Source organism: Macrosteles quadrilineatus, unplaced genomic scaffold, assembly GCF_028750875.1.
Source record: "Macrosteles quadrilineatus isolate MER2022 unplaced genomic scaffold, UCM_ALF_1.0 Scaffold_3__2_contigs__length_128488019, whole genome shotgun sequence".
Taxonomy (NCBI): domain Eukaryota; kingdom Metazoa; phylum Arthropoda; class Insecta; order Hemiptera; family Cicadellidae; genus Macrosteles; species Macrosteles quadrilineatus.
The window spans coordinates 28,401,830-28,420,472 of NW_026542596.1; the positions used below are offsets into that span (position 1 = coordinate 28,401,830).

The following is an 18,643-nucleotide window of genomic DNA, read 5'->3' on the forward strand; positions in this document are numbered from 1 at the left end:
TCTTGTGTGAAGCCAATAAAAAATCATCTACAGCTGACTTAATTTGTTTTTACATTGTATTGTAAGAATATTGTTTCTTAGATCTGGAACCATCAGTTCTACTAGTTTGGTTCCAGCCTTATCGTGGAGGTTGGATTAAAATTTATTGTCATATTTTGTATTCCAGGTGCAAGATTATTTTCACAAATCAAATCATCTTTATTTTGCCCAGAAAAAACTGTATAATAGCGTCACAAGAATATATAATAAAACTAAATTATAATGCTGTTAGAACTAAAACGTAACTGAACAGTATCTTAATTCGATCGGCAACTTAAAAAATCTTTCACAGTGTAGGGAGCTTGTTCTAAGAGTATGCGTTAGACAAATTTTATATGTTTTGTCACAAATTTATAAGTAATATATCCCTAAAATAATATTGATAATGGAGAAGTCAACAGTTAAATGTTCTGGGAAAACATTTCATCCACACAACCTTGTCTCTCAATGGCAATTAAAGGGTCTAATTTTGATAATTCATCAATCTTATTGATATCGTCTAAAAAATTATAGAAAAAATTTACATTATCAAAGAGTTGTAGTGTAAAATAAAATAGTTCTTTTTCTGATCTGACATTCCAATCACGAAATGGTTTTACACCCAAATGCAGGGTTAGGTTAAGGTGAAGAGAGTTCAATGACCTCAACAAAAACTGAGACATACTGCAGTCATTAGAGAACCAAATCATTAAAGAATTGTTTTTCTTGATTAAAATCAATCATACTTGTAACAGTAGTCTCTCGTCCGCCCAGATGGCAGCTTTGCCCCAGTCTATGACTTGGTGAAAAGGTAGGATCCAGGTGTTAGAGAGCAGCACAGGAACACAGCCGGCCTGCAGCGCCTCTAGGAACCTGAAGGAGCCCAGACGACGTCCTCGCGGCACCAGACAGAATGTGGAGTTCTGCAACAGCAGCTCGTAGTCATACCTGCAACAACACAATACTAATACTTACACCTACTTACATTGCATATTACCAAGGTTGTGAGGCATACTAAAAGTGTTTTTTTTTACATCCTTTATTGGATAACAGTCTAAATCCAGGTTTTATATTTACCAACAATTTATTGATAGATAGTATCATTAAATAACAGAAAATTTAAAATACCAACTGGATTCAAAATTCATCACTGCCATTATAATTTAATGCCTAAGCATCCATTAATGCTGGATTTAAGAGCCAGTCTACATTAAACAAGTGTTTTAAAAGTATTTACTCCTAATAGTAAAAGAGTTAGGCTACTTTAATCTGCTGTTAGTGCATTTTAACTACAGTTAAAAGTCGTTATAGTCACCATTTTAAAATGTTTGTTTCACATAGACTTCGGAGCTGGTGACAGGCACTAACCAGCGTTAGTGTCTGTCACCAGCTCCGAAGATGGCTACGAAATGTCAGCAGCTAGTGTTCCATCTAGTATTCCTAAGCAATCGGACACAGAGGACCTACAGTGAGAGTGATTGTGGAAGCAGGGCCGTGCGAAGGGGGGGGGGGGGCAACTGGGGCAAGCTGCCCCGGGCGCCGAGGCTGAGGGGGCGCCGCGCAGTGGCTATTTATATTAACATAGTTAAAATATGCGAATGCGACTATTATTACTGGGGGGAGGGGGCGCCACAACCACGTTTGCTCCGGGCACCGCCAATCCTAGGGGCGGCTCTGTTTGGAAGCCTTACTTCCTAAAAACGGTTGTGTTGCTTTTGTTTACAGACGACATAAAATTTATATTACGAGAAAATTATGCAACTAAAATAATAACAAATAGATATACAATTTCAGAACAAAACAACAAAATTTGTTATTTAGTTATTAAATATTTAATATTTAATGAACAGTTAATATATGTGTGGTTTTCAAGTTTTAAAGATAAGAAAATTTAAATCAAACTAGTTTTTAGAATAGGGTATTTCTTATACATTTTTTTGATTTGTATTTTTGTTATTATTAAATAGTATAGCCATTTTAATATAATAATTTATATTGTTACACACATGTCATAACACTATGCAATTAGTTTAAACATGAAAAAAAATATTTTTCCTACAGTCACCCGACAAAGTTGGCTTCCTTGTACTGTTTATAGTACAGAAAGCTGCTAATTGCTGCATATTTATACTTTGCCGTACGGTTTATACTTTGCCGTACGGTTTATACTTTGCCGCACATCAGGATTCCAACGAAACAACACAAAACAGCGTGGTTCCATTATGCACGTAATCCGTGTACGCTTGGAAATAGGTTGGCAACACTTAAAGATAATTATACTATGAGCAGCTGATTGACTATTATAACTGCTATTTAACCTGTCATTTCGTGTTTATAGTTTCGGTATTTCTGAACTTTCTGGACTTTTCTTTTAAACGTTTTTAAAACCTTCCTACGATCTTAATAAACAAGAAAATACCTTTTAAGCATTTTTTTTTAGGCGCGGAAACCACTTCAAATTACAAAAACATACGGAACTATATTCTCAAAACGCGGAGCACATTTCTTGCCGAGGAAAAATAGCGGAGTGATATGGACCGCGGGTACTACTTTCTCTAGGGCACCATTTGTGTTGCCAGCTGAACCTAAAAACGTGTTGCATAGTGTTTGAAAGACTAATTATTTATATGCTTTATAGTGACTGTAGGAAAAATATAATGTGTAACACGAGTGAAAAAGGCCTTTGCTGCACTCGAGATCATTCCACACTCGCCTGCGGCTCGTGCGTAAACATTGCTCTCGTGTGCAGCAAAGCGCCACTTTCACCACTAGTTACACAAATAACTATTTCATCACTCCTTACCGAAACTTTTTTCAACAACAGGTAATATGAAAGAATGTACCGTAGTTGTTTCCCAAGCTCTAATTTAGAGCGAGGAAAAACGATCAGCTGATTTTCCCTCGCTCTAAATTTACTTTCCCTCGCTCTCGGTTAGTTCTCCATTAATCCACTATGCGCGCTAGTGTTTTGTTAGGTTTGTTTTAATGATTTAAATCAGCTGTTTTTATTGCTGCACAATCTAAATCTATACAGAAACAGGCATTAGTTTGTTTTACTGTGATATTAGCATAGTGCGTGTTTGAAATTGCTTAAAATATGTCTAACATTCTGATGATTTGATAAAAACAGCTTCAGTGGTAACTAATCACCTTCCACCAGATAAATCATAGGAAAGATAGGAAGAGGAATAACAGAAAGCTTAAAACTGGTACAAATTACAAAATGTTAAGTCCATTAAAGTAATTGACGAAGTTTTATCGAATTTCCCAAATAGGGAATATGCTATTTATTGATATATTTATCTAAAAAATCTACAATTATGAAATCATATGTACGTTGTAAGTGTATTTTCAATGATGAAAAGTAGTCTATCACTATGTTAATACTACTGAGATATGCAATTCTGTGTGTGTGTATTTTTGCGTTGTGATGAAAAGTGTCGTTTATTAATCGTACCGAAAGCTATTTTCTGACCCTTGCTAAATTATTCTCATCCTCGGCTTCGCCTCGTACGTGAAAATTACTCTCACATGCTTGGCTTTGCCTCGCATGTTAAATTTGGTTGCTTGGCTTTGCCTCACACATGAAAATTAAGCGTGCGTTAGAAAATTTCACTTTCGGTCCTAGTAATGACTATTAAATATAAAATTATATATTATATAAATACAAGCTGCTATACCCGTGCTTTGCAACGGGAAGAAAATGTGACCTAGAGAGTTATTAAAGTGGTGCTGATGCGTGTTTTAAAATACAGCAAATCTATGATTTAATTTGAAAATATAAACTGATTTAAAAGTGTAAACCTACTTTCAAACCCCTACTTTTGATGTTAATAGATCCAAAAGAATATTACACATACCTTAGTGTAGCAATAGGATCAACTTCTTCATATTGATGCTTCATGAATGACATGTTTTACCATAATTCTTCAATTTTAGTCAAGCCTCTTTACATGTAGCTTACTATTTAAATTACAAAATAAAACTTTGAGCAATACTTAACAAAACTAATACAACCTTTCTTTAAAACCAAACATAACCCTCCTCAATCTTCATAAAGCATCACAAACATCTTTTTCTAGTAAATAAACAAACACCAGTTCATTGCACTGACCAGCTGTTTCATTAAATAAATTAAATTATATCATTTGAACTTTGGAAGTATGCCAGGCGTAGCCCTTTGAAAATCAGCCTGTGGGGCAGAACCCTTAAGTAATTCGTCCATATCAATACTTTTTGGCAAATATACACACTCTAAGCTTCATTTTGATGTGCCATATGCCCATATTTTTATTTGGTAAATGGCCTTAACCGTTTACATAAAATTTGATTGTATCACTTTAATAATATAATAGATATATATATATTAATAAATATATATTATATATTTTACTATTAAATAAAAGGAAATGAGAAAGCTATAAAAATTTCGCTCAACAAAATATAATATTTTAAATAACAAATATTTAATTTAATTTTAAAGTTACTGTTTTTTTAAAGAAGGGTCATGTAAACTTTCAACACCCAGTTTTAAAATCACTTGTTAAAAGTGTTTGTTTACAATGACATTTAACAGGGACTTTGCATTTGGCAAATCACAACACTCCGATGCCAATGAGATCAATGTTATTTGCAGTTGCTGTTTGCGAATGCAAGCAATATAAACAACACTCAGATCACTTTGCATTGATTTTACACAGTTAAAAACCAGGGGTTTAGAACTATTGATTCCTCCTCATTTGTACAGTTAGTAAAAAAAAATATGTTGAAAAGGAGAAGATTTGAATAACAAATTATAAGGTATTTATTGTATATACAGAATGTCATTACATCATAAATAACGGGACATTTGTAAATACAAATAGTTTGGGTAGCTTCCCTGAAAAATTGGGCATGTTGTTTAAGACTCAAAATACTGCTTGTAAAATGATTCGATAATTTTTACCTATACGATTGAATGTTTTCCTGATTTCTAAAAGTTATTGGAAGTTTATTAGTTTCATTTGCAAATATAACTTTAGATAACTTTTATTAGCCTGGCTTGAGGAATACAAGTCTTTTAATTGTCTGGTGATATACCCGTGGATTATTATGGGTAAGCGGTGGGAGCATATTTTAAAGGAAAAATCAAAAAATGTTGCATTTACATTTTAACCCAAATTTTTACAGCACAATTTTTTTACTATTATAAGGACTATGACATACTAACTTTAATCAAAAACAGCTTTTCAAAAATTTGATATCCCGCTAGGCCTATTTTATGGGGTTTTATGGAAAAAATAAGAATACTTACAATAACTTTTGAACCGTAATTTTTAAAGGAACGGGGTTAGTACTATTTTGTTCAGAATTTATAGGGCTATAACATACTATTTATCAAAATTGTTTGGGCTGTTTTCGAGAAAATGTTATTATTCCGTTATTTTATGGGAAAATCACCACTGAAAATCAAAATTTCAAAGAAAGGAAAAACTCCTGTAGATACCATGGGTATCTAAATATCAAATTTCATCGAAATCGGACCACAGGTGTGGTCTGTAGCTCTGTAAACATCCACAGATACAGATAGATATCACTTCGAAAACGACTTTTTTGGATCAGGGGGACCCAAAAAGGATATATCCACTCAAAACTATGACTAAAAAATTTTGACGAAAACAATACTTTCTCCATATACTATGGTAGAAAGTAAAAGTAAAGTGATAAAATCTTAATTAAGTTTTAGTGTCTGTGACTTGAAACATTGTGCTGAAATAAAAAGTTGTTGAAGAAACAAAACACACAACGTAGGCTAACTGAACTTTTATGTCCAAGTGAAAAATCAAACAAAAAGATGTACAGTAACGAAAGAAGCTAAAAAGGGCATGCACGGGTAGAAGGCACTTTTTTGAGTGTATTTTAGTCTTCAAAAAAAACTATTTTGAGTGTATTTTAGTCTTCAAGGGAATTTTTTACGGTAAAAATTAATGGCTGAATAAACTACTATCATAGGTAACTTGACAAAAGTCAAGGAAACTTGTAATAGGGTAAATGTGTGTTATTGGCTCACGCAACAAACTGCACTAAATATCAAATAATATTAAGTTTTTTTTATCTCCATTAAGTTTTGGGAAGAAAATTATTTGACCCAAATTGAATTTAAAGATACAAGACAAACTTTAACTAACTGAATTACAAAGAACAATAAACATTTTGCGTGAAATCAGTAGCGTAGCCAGGATTATGTCAAGGGGGGGTTTCACATAGCTGATCTGGAGGGAGGGGGGTGTTTGAGGGCCACAGCCGTAACCTTAGAAAATAAATAATAAGGTTTGTTTAGGGCCATTTAAAAAATAACTAATGACCATAAAAAACAAGTGTAAATTGTGATCTAACAATGTATAAGCACAGTACAGTAGAACTCCAACTATCCGAACTCCAATTAACCGAATCGCTTAGTTCAACAATTTTAAAAACATAACGAATTGTCAAAGAATTGTTATTCAACAAATTTAGCCAGTGTGCAATTTTGGACTTTGATGGAACACTATTAACTTAAGAACATGTATACAACACTTGTGCTATAAGCATTGTAAACTGTAAAAATTTTCTGATTTAATTTATTATTAATTAAAAGTTCATTTAGTACCAAAAATGAGGATTTGTCTTGGAAATTCCCGTAATTCCTGTAAAACTCTGATTATCTGAATTTTTGATTATCCGAATAGGGTCTGGTCCCAATTGATTCGGATAATCGGAGTTCTACTGTAGTTGATTTGCTATTATGATTGCGCAATACTGTAATTTGTCTTTTAATTGTGATAAGCAAATAAATCATCACAATAATGTCCATTTATACAGTATTAGGAGTTTTTATAGGTTTTTTATGAGCAAAATCCTTTCGTCAAGGGGGGGGGTTATGACCCCCAAACCCCCCCCCCCTTGGCTACTCCCCTGCGTGAAATCCCAGAAAATTTGAGTAAACATACTTACAAATCTGCATAACTCTCTGACCTTGTGCTTGTAGTTTCACTGACCCTGACAATCTCTGAATTATCTTCCTACTAAATAAGTGTTCTTTGTAGATAACCGGATACTATATCAAATACAGCGTTTTACATAATCAGGGAAAAACACTAAAATGTTCATTTGGTAAATTAGTTTTTTAGTAGGCCTTATAGTATATCTCAAATTGAAGGAATGAATGATCAAACATACAATCCTATATTGAGTAAAATAAATATGTACAATGTTAAAACATGTTGTTCTATTCCGTGTTCTTCAGCATACATTCTTTAACATTTTAAAATGTAGTTTCCTTGGTTAAAAGTACATTGACGCTGGGTTTGATAGCGGGGAAAACACACTATACTGTAATGTTGTTTTGGTGACTTTATTTTAAAACAGGTCCCTTAAAAAACGTAAAAATTCTATAAACTTAGATACAGTAGGACCTCAATATCTCGAATCTGAAGGGGATATGATAAAAATTCGAGTTATCAAGTTTTTCAAGTTAGTGAGGTTCGAGTTATGAAGGTGCCATACAAAAAAGTTCGAGATACTGAGGTGTTTGGGCCTGACAGTGATGTAACGTTGCGGCCTTTATAACTCGACTTTTACATCCTAAACCTTTATAAATCGAACTCAAACTGTATTTATACGTACTGAAGAGTAACTGTGGAAGCAAAATAAAACAATTTTAATGCACATAAAGTACTTTATTTATTATTGGGCAATAAGTTTGGAAATAAGTTTCATAAAGTACATACGTAAAAAACCTGTTGAATAACAAAGAAAAATTATTTTAAATACTGAACAAAACACAAAACAATACAAATTCTAAACAAAATACAAGTTTAACTTTTCAAAATGTAGTTAAGTAGGCCTACTGAATCTAAACTCGACTTTTACATCCTAAACCTTTATAATGTAAATCGAACTCAAACTGTATTTACCCACGTATTGAAGAGTAACACGTTAAAACACATTCGTCCACGTCTTTAAACTCACCGCTTTTACATCTCTTCTTATTGGTTAGTCCACCTTCAGCCTCATACTTTTCCCGGTTTTTCATAATTGTTGATAAAGTGTTAGGCGGAATTCCGAACTCCTTAGCGATTTCACTTTTTTTCTTTAATCCTTCGTCAACTGCCTTAATAACTCTTCTTTTTTCATCGTGTGTCAACGTTTTGCACTTACGCTTAACCGACGACATGACGTCCGACGCGCACAAAATTATCTCAACAACTGGCAGACTACAGTACGTATCCAAACAGACACAGGAAGCAACCACCGGAAGTTGGATTTTCACGTCTCGACAGGAATCAAAACACTACTGACTTGCACTGTAAGGCAAAACTTCGAATTATTGAGGCGCATTCGTGCGAACTTCGACTTATAAAGGTAAACTTCGAGTTACTGAAGCTCGACGACGGGAAAATTTGACTTATAGAGGTGGAATATTACCGTTCAAAAGTTGTTAAAAATCGACTTATTGAGGTTGTGTATTTAGAAACTTCGACTTATAAAGGTACTTTTAACATTATGATTAATGTGGATTTCAAGGGGATTTAAAAAAAATCGAGATATTGAGGAATTCGAGATATTAAGATTCGAGTAATTGAGGTTCTACTGTATGCACAAAATAAACAACATTCAAAAAAGTATTGTGATTTGAATGAATTTTCTTGATAAATTGTTTTTCCTATAAGTTGGCAAAATCAAGAAGGAAGACTGGGACGGTGGCAACGTCCTCACCAATTGTGGATATTTATAGGCATGCACTGTGGATGCGAAACTCCCTGGTGTGGATTAACGTCAGCACTAGTGAGTACTACGACTATCCGCAGTACTATCATAATTAGACCAATTCATTAATACCAAGGCAAAAATGTGGTTCGGATTCAATTATAAACTGTAGGTCTCTTAGTTGCCATTAGCGGTATGGGCTATTAATTAACAGCTGTGTCTAAGGAATATGTTGGCCTTAGTCACTAACAAGACTACAAGATCGCACCACTCATCCTACACTCATCTCCATTCATACTTGGCTTAAAATACCTACTTTGTATGGTCGCCATTTTGTTGAAAAGTGTTAAAAGTAGATATGAAGGAAGATTAGAGAAATAGCCCTTTAAGAGCCAGTTAACAATACTAGTACTGTATATTATTTTACTTGATAGTTTAAGCACGGTATCAATACCTGCTGAAAAAGTTGTAATCGTACTGGATTAAATATTTGTATTAAAAAAATTCATAATTGGAAATATTTACATTTGGAAATATTAAATAACGGCTTGAATAACTACTTAGGTCTGCTGAAACTCAAAGTGCATGCGTATTCAATCATATTGTTTCCTTAAACAACAGTTTCTAATGGAATAAAGCAGTTCAACTATCTTGTCTAAGGTGTCAAATTTATAATATTCTAGATGCCACACTCAGTCAAAGATTTCTTATGTCTGGGTAGCCCAATGGTTATAGTGCTCGCCTTCAAGTCTGAATATTGCTGCTTCAATCCTAAGCAAGGCTCGTTCTGGGCCTGGATGCCATTTGTCACTGGGATATCAACTAATGATGCTACCCAACAAAAGGACGTTATATTGTAATAAAACCAACATTTTAACTGTTACCTTGAAAAACCTAATGTCAATGAAGCTAACACACACAAAAGAAAGGCATATGGCTATAACCTCTTACTGATTGAAAATGGTTTAAAAATTATTTCATCGATATGAAGTATTTTTCTCTAACATCCCTTTATAAGAGTAGTTTACAATTTTCATTAATGTGCTTACTAGATGATAATGTACAACAAAATAGTAAAGACAACACAATCTTTATCACTATGTCAAGGTTTTCATATAAGGATCTAGGGATGACAAGTGGTTATGAAGGTCGCGTTGCAGATGAATCTGTTGTTGTGGTCGTTTATTTAAATGACTCTACACCTTGGCCGTGTACTACGTCAGTTCATCAGTATGTCACTAACGCCAGTCACTGTAGCATAAATATACATATGTGGTCTTGCAATACCTCATCCATAATCAAGTGACATTCGCTTGTCAAACTGATTTCAATTCTAGGTATGAAACAATTGCGATCGTTGGTTACGAGTTAAAAATAGGATTTCCTGTGGAATAAATTACTTGAAAATTGTTAAGTTACTCATATTTGGAATATTAAAAGGTTGTTGAAAGTGAGAAGGAGTAATTTGCAGCTCACCTATGGAATACATTCCTTGCAAACTATAGAAATTGTTTGAAATATAAACGATTGTTAAAATCAGAATGAATTGATGTAGTTTGTAATGCAAGGGTCTCAGTCCCACTAATTTTTACAACACAAGATGGAATCAATTTTTTATTGATTGGAGCTAAGGGGTTTATTATCAATAGTTCATATGTAATTTAACACGGGATTACTTACTAATTTAACCTCAGATAATAATTGAATTTTGTGTTTTAGGGTCAAAAATGGGAACAGGGCTAATGTGGTTTAGGTAAATATCAAAATTTTATTTTGTAAATAAAAAAGTAATTAATTTGGAAACTAAAGATAGAATTAATGTTTTAGAATAAAATCAAAAATATTATTATAGAATAGGTTTTGAGTACATTAAATGGATGTATATGTACATACTTGATGTTAATGAGCTTGTTAAAAAAATTATGAATCAAATAAATGGAAAATTATCACAACTAGATAAACACAGCTGACTCCTGTGCAGGGCCTTATCAGACGTATTTTCTTTTAGATTCTATGGCATTTCACAAAACAATTTTTTTGCTTCATCACATAAAAAATAATATTTACTTATTTCCTTATTGAACTCCCATATTTTTTCCATATCATGCGAAACGGTTCACTCAGTACAGCAGTGTATTTTTTATTTTCTTCCATAATACTGCAGAGTATCCTTTAAAAAAATAATTTAATTTTGATTTAAATTGTTGTAATAATATTACTACTTTGAGGTACAATATATCTTTTTTGGTGACACAACATCGCATCAGAGCGTGTTTTTTTACAAGCTAGACTGAGTAATAGTAAAAGCAAATTACATGTAAAAGCAAAATAACATGTCCCACTCTGTACACACTACTAGTTTTAGTGGGCAGTACATTTTCCAACAATAAATGTAACTAATTTGAAAAAATATATAAAAAACAAATAATTTCTATAATTTTTATATACATTTTTTACGATAGATGCTTATTCACACCAACGGCTTCTTGACTTGAGGCTCTAAGACGTGTGTGTTAGATAATATTTCATAGCATTTGATGCTGTTTAAACGTACGCAAAAGAAATTTTATAGCTAATTATATAAGCATTACTAAAAATTTAAGAGTTTTTTATGGACTACAAAGCAATATAACATAAATATATGTTTATAATATTAAGAATAATGAAATAAATATTTGCTATGAGGCCTAATAATAAAATTATTTAAATAATGTACTAATTTGTCTAGATTTTTCAACAGTTTTATAAATGTTAACTTATTACTGCAATTGGGAGGTGAAATGTGAACCTTGATAAATTGTTAACACATATTGAAATAAATTAATCTACAGGTATGCCCTATACAAAATTTAAATAACTATGCAAGATTTTAACTTATCGAATGGGAGGTAAAATAGTGAATTTTCATAAAATATTAATATTCAAATAAGTTTATCTACACGTAACAAGCCCGATAAGCAACAAAATACTTGTCTATACAAGAAGTTTAACCACATCATTTTCAAGGCTTCAAAAAACTATGCATAATAAATTGTAAGGCAAAAATAAAACCTAGGCTATGTCAAATTAAGCCCATTAACTACAATTACAATAGAGCTAACACTTTTCAGGTAGAGTTTTGCAGAGCGTAAAATTAGCGAACGGAGTAGCAAACGGGATCTGAGATTTACAGCACGACTCACTTCATGAATTTACAACATTGATTCCCACCTTATCTGCGACTTTGCACACTTACACATGCAGCCAAGTTCAAATTGTTGTGTCAGTAATTTTGTCAATTGCTGAGTTCTCTTACAATTTCACTGATTAAAATGTAGCTATACAATTTAAATCAACATTGTTTTAACATTTTCTTCTAACCGATTTGTTTGTGTTCTGATACTTCAGGTGATAAAAGCTGTCTTTTCTTTCTTATAAAATAGTAAACCGTTATTTTTATACTATCCAACATCTAAACATTTAAACATTTAATTATTTCTTGATTGTTTACCCTGTTAGACTTTTGTGCTTTTCTTTTTATATAAATAAGTTTTTGATTAGCATCGTATGTGTTATTAATTTACCTGAAAGCACAAAAGATACGTCAAATAACACTTGTAATAATATATTTACACTTATACTATTTACTCAAAAGATGGTAAGTAATGATCGATTTTGATTGGACACTCCAATCATCATCAGACCCAATAGGCGAATGGCAAGAATAAAAAATAGCATCCCATATATACTATTGGCTACCGGAAGTACCGGCCAGCAAGTTTCTATAAGTACAACTGGAGTCAAAATTCACTTGTTCATTAATTAGCTTCTTTCTATTTTTATATTTTTCCTTCTAAACATACAACTCTTCCCAAGCATTCATCACATTTCCTTTCTTACAATTCTTTAAAATACATACACTGTCTTCTATTTTCCCTAATGAGTGACCATTTTGTAACAAGTGTTGTGCGACATTTTGATCTTTCCGGTAAATATACAACTCTTCCCAAGCATTCATCGTAGTCAAATTAATCATGAAATAACATAACTGAGAGAATATCGGTTGAACATTATTCTCAGAATTTCCAACAGAATGATTAAAGTTATTATACATGAAAAATTGAGAGGTTCATTAATTATAATGAGAAATCATTTATATGGCAAACATCAAATTTAATCAGTGTTATAGCTGTTATAATAATTATAATAATTAATTATTAAAGATTTTAGTGTATTTCTGTGTCTTGACAACCTTAGTTTTATAAGGCAGATGTTTTTATTTTAATTAATAAATAATTTTCCCTCTATAATACGATCTGTTAGTGACAGTCTAACTATGTTTACTTTGAATTCAGACTCTCATAAAATTTGGATAGCTGGTCCATATAAATGGTTTGTCTTGTTGAGTTATAATTCACTGCCTATCATAATTTTTATTCCAATGTCATCAAGAACACATAGCACATGGCTATGATTCATAGATAAGTTATCAGCTTGGCAGAAATGCAACGACTAACGGATTCTGTGAAATCCAAATCAAACACCCACTTTTTATTTTACACAACTGTTTAAGTTACATATACGAAAAACAGACAGTTTAAGAGTGCTGTGTTACGTGAAAAACCCTGAGACATTTATTCCAATAGTTATAGAAAATAAATAATTAATGTCTAAATTCATTATAATATAAATTCATTATTAAGAGTAAACTACTGCACTGTGGCATTTAGTTGATTTTTAGTTAACAATTTCTATGGAAATTGATTATTAAAATCTTTGTAAGGTATTTAATTTGTCTTATACAGTAGTGCATATCACTAAGGAAAAAATGTTATCACAATTTGTCAAGTATGTACATATTTTTATGTGCTGATTTGGTATGTGATTATGGCAGCTAAAAGATCTTGTATAACCGTGTAAGATAATTTTTTATAATAAATATGCCAAATTAAGTATTTTGAAAAAAACATTTGTGACTATAATTTAATACTGAATCAATTAAAATGATTTGTGACTCGATTAGAATGACACAGAATTAAAAGACTCACAGACCGAAGACACCAAGATAAAACCTACTCCCTTAGTAGATTTCCCATCCTTAAAGAAAAGCTGAAGCCAATTTTATTGTTAGTTCTGTCCGGTGTACTGTAGAGTTGTGTTTTGTTTACAATTTGTTTCTATTATTTTAGGGTTAGTTTTTCATGATTTGTGCCTCACTGTTTGTTTATATAGCTAGTGGACAAGTTATTGAATATGATTAGATAGTTTTATTTGGTTAAACTAGGTTTTAGATTACTGAAATAGCAAGAAACGAATTGTAAACAAAACACGACTCTACAGTACACCGGACAGAACTAACAGTAAAATTGGCTTCAGCTGTTCCATAAGGATGGGAAATCTACTAATGAGTATGTTTTATCTATGGTTAAACATTGCAACTGCCCAATACTGCAGCATTTACATAGGAGGTAGGTTTATAAAGGAATTCTCACTTCACTCTTCAAGGAAACATTACAGTTATTTAATGAATGGCAACAAAACTTGACAACAAAAGGCAATATAAAATCAGTGAACAATAATTTTCTGTTAGCCAACAAAACAACTTCAATTGACAAATCCACCGTTAGTGAATTGGTAAATCATTATTGTTACATGATTCAACCTTATTAAATTATAGGCCTGAATAAAATAATAGAGCTCGTATATTTTACCTATTTTAAGGGTATTGTGTCTTTTAGGAATATCACTACAACATCACGTGTTAGAATTTTGATACAACAAAAGAATTTTGATACGGGCATTTGGTAAATGTTTGTGATTAACAAGTTCTCAAATTAACTGCCGCTTGTTACAACTTAGCCAAGTATCAAATGTCAATACCACCCTAGGTTAATTATTGGTTTGTTACAGATTTGGTTGTTACAAAGTTTTATCATAATATAAAAGTAAAAACTCATGACTACAAGTAGACAAAATCACAAGACCTATTAATTATGACTGCATTTCTACCAATTCATCTCTGGATAGCATAGTCAGTCTCAGCACTCCATGCAGTATATGAAAATATACAGTCTGATTGATAACAAACTTATCTGATTCATATCAACCAACTCAGCCGCATAAACAGAACTATATCCAATCCTTATAAGACAAGATCACATTAATAAAGTCCTTGTTATGACAAATTAGACAGACCGACCAATCAATTAATTTCAATTGGTTCGGCTCTCAATTAGCTAGAAGAGATCAGTAATGACTGACAAATTAAATTGTTCCCTGCAGTGTATTTGTGACAAACATAGTTTGGCACTTTATCATGGTAAATTTGATTATGGAATGGTTATATCTATAATCAATATTTTAGAGGATAAAAGATCATTCTTGTTGCGATAAGTACTAAACATCTTTTATCAGTTTATTTATTTGAAATGGTATATTTGCATTTATTCTTTATTTTATTCTTTGAGCGGAGCGAAGCGAAGCTCTTTTGGATCAACTTCAATGCAATCTTTATAACACTTAATCTCAATAACGGCTGGACATATTTTAGCCAAACTTACCAAGGCTGTTTTGTCAAGTGTTTGGATGGTTTAGACGTAACCAATTTCAATTTTTGAATTTTTGATAATGCCTATATAGTTTTAAAGTACCTAACTAAAAGTTTTTCAATTTTAACATTGGCCTTATGGGTTGCCATGATGGTTACAAAGTAACGATGTAAATGTAAAGAAAACAAAAATTCATAGCATATGTTAAAATCAAGCCACGACCTAAACACAGTACAAAGGAAAAAAATTTGGATTATGACAAATGATCCAGTAATACAGAGAAAGTCTTAGGTTTACATTTAAGTCACAATTTGGAAACGACCACTGATTAAATAGGTACCGGTACAGTCATAGATAAAACATACTTACTTAGGTACAGTATTTATCAGATTTGCTTTACGTAGCTAAATAAGGTTATATCAAATAACATTTTATCTTAAACAATTCGTCGGTGAATCACATTCATGGATCCATCTCATAAATGGCAAACTTAAACAGGTCCACAACGTAGGAAGTAGTAAAGGTTGGCAGTGCCGATAGTGTGGGAACCGTTTGTGGCAGTTACATTGATGTAAATCAAATTTTTATATATATATGGCAATACTAAAACTTTATGGGAAGGAAGGGAAACAGGTCCAAGACGTAGGAAGTGGTGAAGGAAGTAGTAAAGGCGAACAGTCCGGAGTGTGCGACCGTCTGTGGTAGTTAGAATAATGTATCTGCAATCCTAAAATGCGATGGAAAAGGAGGGAAACAGGTCCACAACGTTAGAAGTGGTGAAGGAAGTAGTAAAGGCTGGCAGTGCGGAGTGTGGGAACCGTTTGTGGCAGTTACAATATTAATTTATCTGCAATACTAAAATACCATGGGAAGCGAGGGAAACAGGTCCATGACGTAGGAAGTAGCAAAGGAAATAATAAAGACTGGCAGTGCGGAGTGTGGGAACCGTTTGTGGCAGTTACATTAATGTATCTTTAATACTAAAATGCTATGGGAAACGAGGGAAACAGGTCCACGACGTAGGAAGTGCTGAAGGAAGTAGTAAAGGCTAGCGGTGCAGAGTGTGGGAACGCTTTGGGGCAGTTAGATTAATGTATCTAAAATATTAAAATGCTATGTGAAGGAGGGGGAACAGGTCCACGACGTTGGGAGTGGTGAAGGAAGTAGTAAAGGCCAGGAGTGCGGTGTATGGGAACCGCCTGTGGCAGTTAGATTAATGTATCTGCAACCTTAAAATGCTCTAGTAAGGGAGGGTAACACGTCCACCACATAGGAAGTGGTGAAGGAAGTAGTAAAGGCTAAAGGTGCAGAGTGTGGGAACCTTTTGTGGCAGTTAGATTAATGTATCGGCAATCCTAAAATGCTATTGGAATGGAGGAAAACAGGTCCGTGACGTAGGAAGTGGTGAAGGAAGTAGTAAAGGCTACAAATCAGTGCAGAGTGTGGGAACATTTGTATTTTGTACTACAGTGTATCTATAAACATTTGTTCATTTATTGCTTTATTAAAAACCATGAAACATGATTGCTCAACTGGCTTTCACTGCTACGAAAGTAATCCTACTATATTAGGGTTAGTGATGAAGATACAAAAAAATACCCATTATAGGAATAGGAATTTTAAAACAGTTTTTATAATTTTTGAGCATTTAAAATTTTTTTTATTTTTTTTATTTTATTGTACTACTTTAAACTCTAAAACATAAAAAAATATATTTTTTTTTGGTTGATGAATACAGTTTAAATTATTTAAAGTATGTCAATTAAATGTTGCCTGATCAGAGGGCAATGATACTTAATTTTTAAAATGGAAATCAGAACTGGTGATTTTTGAAGAGATTTTCTATTAGTCTAGTCCCTCATATTTTATCTGATTTCTCATTTCTACTAATAAATATTAATTTAATTAATTTAAATTTTGAGGTTGAACAACTTAAATGGGCTACACATTATGTAGCTTCTGGTCTTATGCTACCTATGAGAAATAAAAGGAAAAAACATACACCCAAAAGTCAGCAAGGACTGATATTTGTATTAGGATAACAAAATACACATAACTTGATGCTACATGTAGGCTATGTATGTGTGTGAGCAAAAATTGTAGATAAGGCTCGTGAAAATCAACATTGTAAATGCATGAAGCCACATAAGCTATAAATCTCTTTGTTCCTTTGCAAACTAATTTCAAGTCTTTACAGTAAAAGAATATTTTTCAATAAGTTGAACAAAACATTACAGATCAACACAACTATATAACTCATCAAATCGATTGGCGTACAATCAATCAAGTACGAAGAACCCAGAGGATCTATCCTAGGACCGCTTCTATTTTTGTGCTATATAAAACGGTTACCTAGTTTAATTTCAAGAACAGATAGCAAAGTATGTCTGTATGCAGACGATCCAATCCTTTTAGTGACAGGTAAAACTCTCAAAGCTGTACAAAATTTTTACTCTCAGTCTATGAACAAGGTTAAAAGCTTTAACAGAAAAAATTTACTTTTGTATGAAAATTAAAGTAGTTACATTTCTTGTTGTGCAAATAAAAATAAAAGTAATGAGACAATATTGAAAAATAATTCTAAAATTAATAAAGTAAATGATTTAACATTTTCAGGAATCATTATTGATAATAATTAAAGTTGGGACTCTCATGTCCAACATGTTGTAGGCAAAATTTTATCAGGCTTGTACGCTCTTCGATGTATGTCCCAAGTCTGTGATCTTTCGGCTCTAAAACTAGTTTATTATGCATTTGTACATTCTTTTATATCATACAGAATTAGTTTCTACGGAGGGACCTCAAAATCAAATCGTAATAAAATACTTCTGTTACAAAAGAAACCTATTAGATTAATGTTAAATTTAAATTAGATTGAAAGTGTAAAATATAATTTTTGTAACATGGAAATCCCAACAGTTTTTGGTATTTACATTTATATGAGACAGTAAAATATACAAAGCAGTTCATTCACCTATCAGAAATAAATATAAGCTAATACCAGAAATGCACAATATGTTACAAAAAACAGACATAATTTAGAATTTTATAGAACTGTATAGAGGCCTAAGATATATCATTCTTTTACCAAAAGATATAAAAAATGAATGTAATAGCAGGAAATTTTACTGTACACTAAAGAAATTCTTAGTACACAAAGCATTTTACTCCTTTGAGGAATTTTCCAATTTAAAATATTGTGAACAGACTACAAGTTACATTTCTCACTGACTCTATTCCTTGTACTTGCGCATTTATGAATAAAGGAGATTTTTATTTGATTTGTACTGAAGAATAATCATCCGAAACAGTTAGTGTTACAAATGACAAAATTTACAGAAATAGTTTATCTACTTTCAATAATAATCAGA

General features: G+C 32.3%; 1 protein-coding gene across 1 annotated transcript in view; it reads right to left on the reverse strand.

Moving 5' to 3' along the window:
* LOC128989954 (exostosin-1) overlaps positions 1 to 18,643 on the reverse strand; it is a 40,269-nt gene that overhangs the window by 11,983 nt on the left and 9,643 nt on the right. The window contains exon 3 of the mRNA XM_054412124.1: positions 765 to 966. Coding sequence (XP_054268099.1) covers positions 765 to 966 — 202 coding nt within the window. The remainder of the gene's footprint in view (positions 1 to 764; positions 967 to 18,643) is intronic.